The 14,103-nt window shown below is 33.4% G+C and overlaps 1 protein-coding gene across 1 annotated transcript; it reads left to right on the top strand.

Annotated features, from left to right (window-relative positions):
• Positions 1-6,771: 6,771 nt before the first annotated feature.
• Positions 6,772-11,964, top strand: LOC132718067 (uncharacterized). Its single transcript, XM_060701684.1, has 2 exons — positions 6,772-7,154; positions 7,379-11,964. Exons 1-2 carry the CDS (start codon positions 7,134-7,136, stop codon positions 8,102-8,104), a joined length of 747 nt encoding a protein of 248 aa, XP_060557667.1. The 5' UTR covers positions 6,772-7,133; the 3' UTR covers positions 8,105-11,964.
• The last annotated feature ends 2,139 nt before the right edge of the window (positions 11,965-14,103 follow it).

Below are 14,103 nucleotides of genomic sequence, written 5' to 3'. Positions count from 1 at the left end.
GTTGTTGGTTTGGGCAAATCCAAGATAATGCATCGAAGTACAAGTTGTTGCAAACAGGCTAACGTTACATAAAAGGAAGGCCACACTAGTACTAAGTAGAACAAATTAAGAAGACAATAAAATGGTATTGGTGAAAGGAGGGGGAGGAACATCTAAGTCGTAAGATAACAAGTACTAAAAAAGGGCCGATACGGAAAATAAAGGGACAAGGGTTGTTAGGAAAAAAGGGGATAAAAGTTTTACTGATTCAGTTCCTTTATACTTAAAAAACTCTGAATATCCAATAATTTGCAATAAATATATGAAACCTTTTAGAAATATTATATTTAATTATAACAAAGTGGTCTCCGACACAGACAGTCACTCTAATGCTACAACTACTTGAGACTGCAATACCTCTAATTTTTTGTAATTCAGATTTTGGCCATATTTTCCCTAGTGACCTTCAAGTTAACCAGACAGACATTGACTTTCACTCATTAATGACACTGACTTTAAAGGTCAAATTATTAAATTTTCACTGATTTTTGCAATAATTGACTGTAATGCACCTGTCATTATTTTGCCCGCCCGAGGGGGGGAGGTTGATCCAGGGGAATTTGACATCTTAAAATGTTTGAAGTCTAAATCCCCACCCTAGAAACAACCATTTTTGTCTAAATCCCCACCCTTGAGCCTGCTTGGTGCATCAAATGCCCCGGGGGTAGGGGAGAGGGTAAATATCTAAGAGATCAATCAATAAATAAAACTGTCATCAGAAAAACAATGAAAAAAATATAAGTACAAAGGCTTATCATTAGGAAAATAATGAATCCAGATTAATGGGCACCTAGTTTCAGTTGAATATCTGTCTTTATATAGAATGTATGACTTTTAAAAAACTTAAACCAATGCGGACATACAATCGATCGTATAAGCTCTTTAACCCTTTACCCCATGAATACGTGTTTTAACGCATATGCGACCAGTGCAGATCCAGGTCAGCCTGCACATCCATGCATTCGATCAGGACCTCCGCTGTTCTCTTTTCAGTCAGAAATTCTTTTATGGATATAGAATAGAAACAGTGGAGATCCTGATCAGACTGCACGGATGTGCAGGCTGATCTGGATCTGCAATGGTCGCATATGCGTTAAAACACGTATTCATGGAGTAAAGAGTTAATATTTTCCTAGAATAGTTTAGCTACAAAATAAACCTAGTAACATAGTTTCTGACTCCACATGACCCAGTTTCTATAGGGATGGTAAGCATGCTGACCAAGTTTAATTATGATCGAACCATATCTGTGGCCTCTAAGAGTGTTAAAACACTAAAAGTTAAGGACACCAGACTTGCGAAGACAGACATTCACCCATCACAATAGCTTTGTGCTCACAGCTCACGTGAGCTAAAAACTTACAACACTTAAACTTCTTATTTTATTTTAACATTAAATTTAACACAAAAATTCATTTAAATGGACATTCTTCCTTCTGCGGCCAAACCTGGACACTTCCACATTTATACCTGAAATAGAGGGCATTTTTATTATCTTTAAGGTTTCAAGCTTTATTAAGTTTCATTTAAATTGGTCCAAAATGTTCTAAGATTTGACCTAGTGACGTAATTTTTGACCCCTTATGACCTAATTTCGAACTTGTTCTAGATTTCATAGAGATGAACATTTACACTAAGTTTCATGAAGAATGGGCCAAAAATGTGGCCTCTAAAGTGTTCACATTCTTTTTTTAAGATTTGACATAGTGACATAGTTTTTGACCCCATGTGACCCAGCTTTGAACTTTGCCGAGGTTTCAGCCATACATTATGACCAAGTTTCATGGAGAAACGACAATTATAGCTCACCACGAACACAAAGCTACAAAAAGAACTGACAAAATTTTCTTAAGCTGGGTTGCATGGTTTTTCACAATCTGGTGCACTCTCCTCAAGAGCCTGGATAGGAGCAGGGGCCTGGATGGGAACTTTAGTCGGGATAGGAGCTTGAGCCTAGATAGGAGCTTGAGCCTGGATTGTTTAAAAATTAATAATTTAGTAGCACAACTTAACAAAGATTTCCAACATATAGTTTGATAGATAAAGTATTAGGTTGCTTTTAATTCTATTGGAACAAAAATGATACTCTAACTGAATATTGTTTTTTGTTTTTGTTGAAAACACATTATGTTCTCAAAAATCTGCTAGAAGTCTATCAAACTAATCTTGCAATTATGGTGGGGAATCACGTGATATGGAGACCACATGACATGGTATCGCAGCAATTGATAATCTTTCAGATTCAGATGTCCACGTGAGAATTTTTGTCAAAATCTTTTGTATAACAGAAAATATTTTGTTGAGAGCATGCACAGTATGCGTAACTGACAGGACTTGCAGTAGCCACCAGTGCCATTATAAACAATATTGTACTTTTTCAGGAAAATCCACCAATTTTAAGTTAAAAGGAACATAATGCTTTTGGGAGTAAAATTTCAATTACTGAATAAACAGATCATACTCATACTTTTATTGAAGAAAATGCCTCATTTCCGCATTACTATTCTTCAAAAATTATTTTTTCACCCAAACATTCCTCCAATTATTACAATTGCGCTACATGAGCGCAATATATTTATAGCGTATTTCGAAGATTTTCTTTCAGGTCTTTAAGAAATCAAATGCAAATTTTTACATCAGAATTCTACTTGATGTCATTGGAGTGAATACTCTTTCATTTCAAATGAAGTTTATAAATGCATAATGGGACTTTAAGATACCATGTTACGTGGTCACCATTTCAATGATTCCCCACCATGTCAATGATAAAATACACATATTTAGACCACAGAAGTGCAATACCCCTTATGTTTTGTATGGCTTTCAGAAAAAAAAAGTTTTTTTGGCCTCAGACTCATTTATGAAATTCCACTCATAATGTCATTGTGCCCGAATACCTTTTTCAAAGACCGTGTCTCAGCCGCCTTTGCCTTGTGCCTTTTTCGGTTAGGAGCAACACTCGTCAAATGGTCCAACCAAATGTTCACCTGTTTAAATATTAATCAACATTTTAATACATTCACATTTATCAGATTGGAACAAAGCCTTAACGTAGTTTCTGCAGATTCAATTTACTTTTAATTAGAGCAAGTCATGACCGTAAAGCAATACAAGACCAATAAAGATGAAACCGATAGCCAAGATTCAAAGCCTCGTTACGACAAGCAGTTGAAAAATACAATGATGATAATACATGGCTGCTAAATCATGTGAAGCTTGTTAAAGAACAACAGGAGTGCTCTGGAACGCTCATCTGAGACCCCGATTATCCATCTACAATCTTCCTGAGAACAAATTTTAACAATCTATTGGCTATTTAAAGTGGTCAATGCAAACCTCTTATTATACTTTTTCACAATTTCAGTAAGCCTGCGATATCAGGTTCAATTAACAACAGCTCAACTGTAAAGTTGAAAAAAGAATATTTTGTTACATAATTAAACCATCACCCCTACATATGCACTATAACTACAGGCATGTGACAAATAAGAAATTTGCAGGGATACAATTTCATTTGTAGGTTAGTTCACAATAAATTACCTTTTTTGAAATATGTCAACCATTGCATAAAATCTGGAAAAAAAATTATATAGATCTATTTTGATAAATTTATAATGCATTTACTTGCTTAATTAAATATCATATTTTAACAAGGCTCACGGAAACTACTGACTTGGAGTCCCGTGACTTCAGCACTTGGTTTGGGACTCCCTTGCACGGATGTGCAGGCTGATCTGAATCTGCACTGGTCGCATAGGCGTTAAAATAATTAAAAATATATAGTTAATAAAATAAATCTCTGTGTGTGTTTTCAATATCCGTTTTGTGTCACTTGATCAGTTCATTCATACTGCATTATGTCACTCAATACGAAATTTTCTGCTGTAATCGTTTATATTCTACAGGCAAAGTGAACGTTCTTTTGTGGATTTAGTATTATTAATACGAGATATGTGAGTTTCATGTGATGACGCCTCTCAGTCTCGCAAAATAAATGGGTCTATTCGCGAAAACAGATGACAAACATGAATACCGCTAGGCTCCATGCATACTATGTCTGGGTATAGGTGAAAATAAATGGAGAATACAATCCCTGTATACCTTTGAATATAAATTCCAATTCTGGGGCAATCTTCTCGCCCCATTCCACTATTTTCTCTATAGAAAAATTCAAAAAGTCTTCCATCATGCGTTCATGTCTGCAACTTCAAAAACACGAATAAAAATATCGCCGTCGTCTTTAGACCTTTCGCGGTTACTACCCTTTCTTATTTTGTGGCATCGAAATTCCCGAGTCCCGGGATGTAAAAACCGGCCAAAGTCTATTACCCGGGACTCGGACTCCATAAGTTTGTCAAATTCCCGCCTGTCAGGAATTGTCTTCTGTCTAAAACCCCGTGTATGCCCGCCGTTCCCCAACCCCCAAAACATCATGTTTGACAAGGCCTTCATTAAACTTAAACTGAACCATACTTTGAGCTTAAATGACATTGACCGATTGAATTTTGGTTAAATTGCTTTTATTATGTTTTTTTATGTCCTAATTTGATTTAAACTTTGACAAAACAAGACTTCATACCAAACATATTTAATAATTTAGATGTAACCTTGACTTTAAATTGACCTTGAAATTATCTTTTGTTTTTTCTCTGTAACTGGCTTTTACTTTGTTATTTATGAAATGGATTAACTTCATATAAAGACACATCTTTTAAGTTAGGACCTTTATGTATATCAAACTCAAATTGACCTTGACTCATATATGACCTTGAAGGTCAAATTATTTTATTTTTACCGATTATCACTATAATTGGCTGTAACTTGGTAATTAATCAATGGATTATTTTCATACTTGTAGAAAACAACCTTTTCGATAAAACATTCTAACAAGTTGAACAGAGCTTGACCTTGAGCTTTAAATGACATTGACCGTTAAGGTCGTCAATGCATTGAATTTTGTCATAAATCAATGATTCATATACGGATTTAATCTATATGTAGATAGAACAACACTTGTGATCAAACAGATATGTGGAATTATTTAGAAATGACCTTGACCTTTAAATGATCTTAAACCGTAAAATGATTTAAATTTGATTTTATTTTTTTTAAGTTTGTCATTAAATTTTATTTATGGAAAGGATTCATGCTTGGACAAAACAACAAGTGTCACTAGACAGACCTATACAATTAAAAAAGGAAAAAAAAATTTTCTTTAATTTTCTTTTTAAAGATTTGTTTAAACCGTGTGTTTGTTTGCTTTTAGAAAAAGTAAATAAGTCAAGCGTTGCCCCCAACAGGCATTGGCTCTTTTTTATAGAAATGTTGAAATTTTAAAATAATTAACGTGAATAATTATAGTCAGATTAAAATGTAATATAAGTTTATATGCTCTCCTTTTTATTATCAACGGTCCGGACAGTTCATGTTTTTAAAATGTAGTTAACATTTACTGTAAAATTGCTTTAGGATATATTTAACTTTATTATGATTGAGGTATGAGAAAATCTCATATTATTATGTACATACGGCTTGGGTATAATTATGATATCTAATCTAACATTTTGAAAATGCATTAAAATATGGAGGCTATTCGTTGCCAAACAATCCAGCCTTGTTGATCGAGTTGAACAGTTTGTTTACGGACAAAATACATTGTACAATTTGTAAACTCCAATGTTGAATTCTTGGATTGAGTTTTGAGATTCGATTTAAATTGTAAACATGTTTTTCAACAAAATACTTTTTTTTCTGAGAGTAGCAATACCAAGTGTTCATCGTAACTTGCGGAATGCTCATTGTTCGTGAATACGCCGGCAAAAACAGATGTTACTTTTTTAGCTTTACATTGTCAGACCATCATGATTCGAATAAGCATAATCCAGCTGTACACGTTTTGCAATAGGAGATAAAAAATAAGCTCCGCCCATTTTCCCGCCCACTACATCATTGTAAAAAAACGTATTTATCCGCTGATTTTCGGTATTTTCAGCGACTGGTTCTCTTTCTGTGGTCTGAGATCACACGGAAGCAAGAAAACAGTAACTCGCACCGGCGTAGTTTCCGTTAACCACACATTTCAAGTTTAAAATTTTTTGGAGCTAAATCATGACAGTTATTCACAAAACATAATTCACTTGCATGATTGCCATCCTATGCATTTATTCAATCAACATCAGCGGACTTTAAATGATAAAAGGCCTATAAGTTCTGAAACTTTGTAGATACCCCATTTCTACGGTGGCACAAAGGTGACATGTGTGTGTTTTTATTTATTTTGTGCGCACGAGATACTATGTCGTGGCCACGAGTTACTAAATCGTGGCCACGAGATAGCTAAGTTGTGGCCACGAGATACGATGTCGTGGCCACGAGTTACTAAGTCGTGACCACGAGATAGCTATGTCGTGGCCAAGAGATACTATGTCTTGGCCACGAGATAGCTCAGTCGTGGCCATGAGATACTATGTCGTGGCCACGAGTTACTAAGTCGTGGCCACGAGATAATTAAGTCGTAGGCACGAGATACTTTGTCGTGGTAGACATGACTACCTCCTTCACGACAGAGCTGTCTCCAAGCACAAATATCCTATATTTCTTTATTAACTAAGGTTTTGATCTAATTTCAATCTGATTTCATTTCTTGACCTTATATCTACTTGAAACATAATTGTTTTTAATCTGAATCGCTGTTAAGATAAAAAAATTAGGAAAAATTATCTGTTTCATATGGAAGCTTGAATTGACCCCCCGAGATGCCGTGTTCGAGATAATACGCATGTGTGCATGTCGACTTATTTTAACGCGATACGATGTGTTGTGTCGTCGCTTAACGTAATAAATAAGGCGTCTTGCCATTGAAACTTTCTACGTCTTGCTGACATCAGTTCAGACATCATCACATTTTTTTGTCTACATTTTCCATAAGACGATCTAATTTATATCGATATATTTTTTTTTGTCGATAAAATGTTAATATTTTCTCAACATCAAGCCATGCAACTTAACATACCTTATGTTGATATAACTGCAAAGGTGAATGAATTTCTATGTGTCTATTCGAACAATACGCATTCTCTTCTTGTCACTGACCTATGGCTGTTTTACAATTACTGGTAAGAACATATTTTATACTATCTAAAGCTTGCACGTTTGTTCTTTTAATTGTTTACCAATCGATTAGTGCATCTTTCAATTTAATTCTATGAAAAGTAAATTAACGAAGTCGAAAATTCTGATGGGTAAAAAAAAATCTGACTTGTTGTGTTTCCCTTTATTATGCATAGGAAAATTTATTTTTAGATATTTATACTCTTTTTCACAATTCATATAATTTCAGGTAGACATTTGGTTATTTTTATTCTTAAATCAAGATGTGGGAGCAGTATTTCCTGGATTTAAAGTAAACAAATTAAGATATGCTCTCGTGACCTATTACTTCCGGCTAGGGTATACCTGGAAAGAGATATGTGGATTCATTTGCTGTGCACACAACATTATGATAACTCTTCGACAGATCCGTCGGATCGTTCAACGCTTAGGACTAAGAAGATACGGTTTGTACTCTCCTTTACCGAGGGCTATAAGGCAACTTTGCCACTGTGGTTTCTCAAATTCGGGCTACCGTACAATCTGGAGAGTATTACAGTCATCAGGTAAAGTTGCTGCAACTCAAGACACAGTGAGACAAATAGTTAAGGCGATGGACCCAGCTGGTGTCAACTTACGGTTAAGGCGTCGGTTACGCAGACGAATATATGTCAATCGTGGTCCTAACTTTATTATTCACATTGACGGATACGATAAGCTTAAACCTTTTGGGATATCAATACATGGGGCTATTGATGGTTACTCAAGAAATGTGCTGTGGCTGAGAGCAGCATACACAAATAACGATCCAAAGATTATTTCAAGATATTACATTGAATACATTAAAACAATAAATCAACTGCAGATGGTTGTTCGTGCGGATTACGGCACAGAAAATTCGGTCGTTCGAGATCTTCAAATGACGATTGTTCGTCTGGAAGAACATTGTGAACAGTGCATGTCCACTTCTGTGTGAACTCAATGATATAGATGTCCTTTCTCAAAGGTACTCTTCAATGACACAAAGGGTAAGCTGTAGGGGTATGTTTGTACAGCTCCTAGCAGAAGTAACTGCATGGTCGGGACAGAGATCAACTTCAATAGCCAAGCACACTTGAAATCGCTACGGTTCTGTTTAAAGAACTACGGAATACCTTGACAATTTGTAAAATAATGTTGTTTAATAATGTTTTATTGAAACGCATTTAAACAAAAGCCATTTTTATGTTTTTAAGTTACATAATGCAATAACAGTTGCGGAATTAAAACATTCATACTTCTACTAATCAATCTTTATTTATTTTTATTGTGAAAGTAACTATACTTTTGAAATAAAATTTGCGATTTCCGTGTTATATGTATTGTTTTGTTCCATTTCTATCATATAGATAAACTGGTATAAATCTTTGTAGAACCAACTTGTAATTAATTCATTCAAATTGTCGTGAATTTCCTAATATCTGCTGCCACAAAAGACAAAACGGTTTCCCTGAATTGAGAGTTCAATATTCAATTCATGAAGTTGAAATTGTGAATTAGTGAATCTTAGATCATGAAGTTCAAGTGAATGTTAATTCGTGAAATTATGAAGTTGAAATCGTAAAATCGTGAATTTCGTATGTTGAAAACATGAATTCACAATGTTAAAACTTTGAATTCACGAAGATGTCATTGGGAATTCACGAAGTTGAAAAGTCCCCACCGGCCTTTCCGTACAGTACCAATCTCATTCATAATATTCTTTAAGTTGTCACTGAGATTCATTTAAGGATAACAATTAATTAATAAGTATGGTTCTAAACAAAAAACCGAGTCTTAGTAGAGGAACCAGAATCACATTTTATTACATATTAATTAAGATAAGCAAGTGTGTATTAATTCAGGGTAGCTGATAAGAATCGCCACGGGCACAAATGCTATTTTTATAGTGTTGATAATTAACTTAAAAAAATTACAAGACCACAGCTTTAACAGAAACCTTATTATTTTTAATTTAACACAACGCTTCTTGATTTGTTGTTGCTTTTTTTTTTGGGGGGGGGGCTCATTAATACATATTGAAATAAAATTAAAACAATGGGTTATTTTTTACCTCCTACTAGTTTGAAAATATTAAACTGATAAACTTTTAATTTAAAAGACATTTAAACATTTAAGTCTCTCGTACATTAAACAAAAAAATCAGGACTATAACTTATCGATATAACCATTAGCATATTATTCGGCGAGACGTACAGACATACGGTCGAAAGGCTATTCCATTTGAAGTTTCAGAAAGAAATAAACTAACAAGTGTCTTATATAACTTAAATCAAACATGGTCCTTCTTTGTTCTCTCAGCTATGCCTGGTATGTTTTCCGGTCAATGACCGGTCTAAAATCATTTCCTGTATAATTTACAGACAAGAACTGAATATAAGAAAAAGTTCTCATTGGTCATTTTAAATATACAAAGAAATCTGGGAATCTCATTGACCATTTTTACATAAATAATGATATATCGATGCTAAAATTTAAAGGATAGTTCTTGCCATTATAAAATAATAGGTAAAGAATATCTATATTATGGCATGTTAAGCTTTACAATATTCAATAAATTAAATTTTTGTTCTATATCCAATATTTATATTGTATAACTCACATTTGATTTGAATTTGTGACTTGAGCAATATTGATGTTTTAATTTTTTTTTCTTTAAAATATTGTATCATTTATTTAGTTATACTGTACAGTACTTTTGAACGTGTCAATGTGCATGAAAAAAGTGCTTAAGAAGTTTGGCATACAATAATAATAATAATAATAATAATAATAATAATAATAATAATAATTATTATTATTATTATTATTATTATTATTATTATTATTATTATTTTATATTCTATACCACACTATTTATTCAATCCTGCTAAATATTTGTTAATCATAAAAAATATTTGTGTGCGATAATTTTCTATATGTATGTGGTATATTTGAAAATTTATATTGTATAATTAAAAATATTTATTGTATAGATCTACTGAAAAATATTTATTCGATAACTTGAATCATGGGATAGAGCATACAAATACCGCCTATAAATTAAGCACGAATTGATGGTAAGGCGTTATCATCATCATTAAACTAGACTATAGTGTAGGGGAAATGAACAGCGTCCCTGTGAATAGAGCAAATGCTTTATCCTCCTTATAAATGTATATGTATGTCTAATAAATGGAAATAAATTTTAAAATCTTCAGGACATACAATAGTAATGGTCTTCATATGCCTAATAATTTAACCACGATATGAACCTATGTGAGGATATCATGTAAGATGCATTTACATAAAAATACAGGGAACGTAAATCGGAATATATCCAACAAGAAGCATTAACAAATGAAAATGTTATGCCGTTAATGCAATTTGCATGTAAAGTGACCCGGCGGACGGTATAACTTTGAAATTTGACGTTAACGACGTCGCAAGCGTTTCCTCATTTACGAAGTAGGCCAATACCATTTTTACATGTCTGATCCACTGCCTATATATAAATACTCTGTAAAAGTCGGTATCATTGGCCAGCCCGCATAGCTCAATCGGTTAGAGCGCGAGACTTGTAATCTCGACATTGTGGGTTCGATTCCCGGGCTGGCAAACTAAAATTACTAATCAGTCTTTCGGATGAGACTTTAAATCGAGGTCCCGTGTATGGGTGCTTAAACACTTGGCACGCTAAAGAACCTGGGGGCCGTTTTATCAACGCTCTACGACGTGTCGTAGGCTAGTTTTTTGTCGCAGACATGTCGAAGAACGTTAAGACCGTTTTATTAACGTTTGTCGTAGCCTACGACGTCGTAGAAAATGTCGCAGCTCTACGACAGGGTTGGGGCTGTCGTACGACGTTTCTGTGACGTTAAGACTGGCGATCACTGTTTACATGTATACATGCTCAGCACATTATTTTTATTAAATAACTTTTTCAGAATAAAAAAAACATATTTCAATTGTTTTTGTTTTCTTTTAATGTCAAACGCTTATATAAGGGCTTTATACATGCGCTCTAAGTATAGAAAGAAACAGAATATACAAATCTTATACCCTATAAAAATGTCTAAAATATCGTTCATTTGGAGCAAATATGCCCTTACGGTCATACTCTATTCTATTAATAATGAGTTCCGAAGATTTCTTCGAAAATAGAATAAAAATAACTTTACTCACATCTATTTTATTTCACATTTGGAAAAATCATAATATTTTAACTAAATTTTACATAAATTTAGATATTTCTTTGAAGAAAACCAAATGGTATAAAAAAGGACACCGGAAAGTTACCGTGGTCATGATTCCGGAAGAACAATTTTAAAAAGAAAAAAAATAGTCAATAGAATATAAAAAAGTTCAAAAAGACAAGGCGACATTAACCAAAAGTTACCGTGGATGAAAAGCATCAATGTTTAAATTATCAAATTTTATGATAAACTGCAATATACAGTGAAGATATAATAATTCAGTCTGCACAATTTGCATGGTGTATTAATTATGCATTTTAATTCTTAAAAAAAATCAAGAATCCGAACTGTAACTACGTAATTTGCAATCCCGGGGTGGGGAGTTATTTAGTATACTACAACTACATGAGATATACGTATATATATCTATAAGTAGCCTGGGATTCAGGCGTTGATATATTTTTTGCTTATTCATAACTTACGCGCTATTTCATACTCGATACTCAGAGATAACACAACATCACTGGTTTTGATAGTATCAATATATGAGCTGTGTCACGACAAAACCAACATAATGGGTTTGCGACCAGCATGGATCCAGACCAGCCTGCGCATCCGCGCAGTCTGATCAGGATCCATGCTATTCGTTATCAGTTTCTCTACTTGTTATAGAGTTGTAAGCGAACAGCATGGATCCTGATCAGACTGCACGGATGCGCAGGCTGGTCTGGATCCATGCTGGTTGCAAACGCATTATGTTGGTTTTGTCGTGACGCGGCTCATATGTCGATTTGCCGACAAGAAGCACATAAAAAATCGACAGACTGGAACCCAGGCTAATCTATGAGAAAAATTAATGCGCTTTCCGAAAAAAAAACGCAACAACAACAAAAAAAGCTACATTGTAAAGTGAAATATTTCATATAAATTTACAAGTTTGAACAAAACAAAAACAGCGTGTTACGTTTCAATTAAAAAGCAGTGCGCTTAATATACCTTTACAAAAATATGTCAAAACAACAATTCATTGTTTCGATTCTTTAGCAATAGTTAATCTATAAGATTAATTATATATATTTATTTCAAACAACGAGAATGAACAGAAATAGTTAGAAATCTTGTGTGTACTGAATTCCTCGTAAAATGGGTAAAAATGTGCGCCACACGTTATACAGAAAAACTGTACTAGAAACATTGGGTGTCATTTAAGTAATTTATATGTACAAATCATTGGTTTTATCATGGTAGCTAGTACTATAAACCTTATTTTAGCGTTTCTTAAAAAGGAGCTACAATTGTTTCTAACGCGCAAAAATCCTTTCATAAAGGCCCATAAAGCCATAGAAATGCTTTTATTTTTTAAAGCTTTTTATTTATATATATCTTTTTTTTCTCTTTTTTTTCTTTTTATTTCCATTATCATTAACATGAACTATCGTTTGCTTCTGTTAATTTTTGCCAATCAAGTACGGTGTTAATGATTTAGTAATTTGTATGAAAGTCAAAATTTGCTACAATAACAATTTTAATACTTCCACATTCACCACTACTTTCTTTAGAAATGCAGGCAAAACAAAAATGTAAGTCTGCACAAACTGCATGATATATCAATTATGTATTTCAATTCTTTTTAAGACTTGAAAAAATATAGTATCCGAACTGTATTTACAATGCCGGGAGTCGGGGATTATTGAGAATACTACATGAAATATATGTATAAATACCTACTAACAAACAAATATACATGACACTTTAAAGTGAAATATTTCATTAAGATTACAAATTGGAACAGAATACAAAACAAGCGTGTTCCGTTTCAATTAAAAAAGCAAAATAAACAAAAAAAATCAAAACAGCAATTTATTATTTCGATGCATTGGCAATGGTATATCTATAATATACATGTATATTATATTTTTTGTTTAACACAACGAGAAAGACAAGGGACTAGTTAGTCGCTTGTTCTTATATTCGAGTGTGTACTGTACTTCTCGGAAAATACTATGAAAAATTGCTATACTCGAATGCTTTCGACAATAATAATTCAGGTTGTTTTTTTATATACTGTGGATAGCTTGTATAGTCACGGGTATTCTGCACCTTATCTCGTTAAAATCAGTTGAGTAACAGCAAAGTTTGAAAAAATGTGCGTGTTCCTTACGTGGTGTAACTACTTTCAATCCGTATTAACTCCGAGGTTCCGATTTATCGCCACACGATATACTTGAAAAGTCCGGTGCTATTTAAAATTGACAGTTAGCTTTAACATTACTATTAAAGTACTATAAACATACCCTTTGGCGTTTCTTAAAAATGCTTTTGATTTTTTAGTTTTCTGTTTTAATTTCCAAAAGTTGCTGATCGGTCGTTTCCATCTTTTGCGTATGTTAATTTTTTATTAAGTTGTGATAGTTATTAAGTGTTTTGTTTAAAAGTCAAATACAACATTGTTGACGTTTTTGGTTAATAATTTTACATTCACCGCTTCAAGTACTTTAAAATAATTATTTAAACGTTATAAAACCCGTGTTCGCTCTGGTAATAAAAATCCGCTTCTGAGACATAATGTGCCTTTAGCATTCAGTATAGACCCGGCATTAAGGGTGGAACCGTAGCGTGACATAGTATTTTAAGGGGTGAATCGAGTGCTGTATTTTTCACTAAAATGTTCTTTGAATGACATTAAAAATATTTATCCGTTTTATAATAATCATGTAAATTTATCCGTTTGATAATAGTCATGTAAATTACATCAATACTT

The sequence above is a fragment of the Ruditapes philippinarum genome, unplaced genomic scaffold, assembly GCF_026571515.1.
Source record: "Ruditapes philippinarum isolate M1 unplaced genomic scaffold, ASM2657151v2 ctg2287_1_1_1_1, whole genome shotgun sequence".
Lineage (NCBI taxonomy): Eukaryota > Metazoa > Mollusca > Bivalvia > Venerida > Veneridae > Ruditapes > Ruditapes philippinarum.
This window is presented reverse-complemented; position numbering and strand designations above follow the sequence as displayed.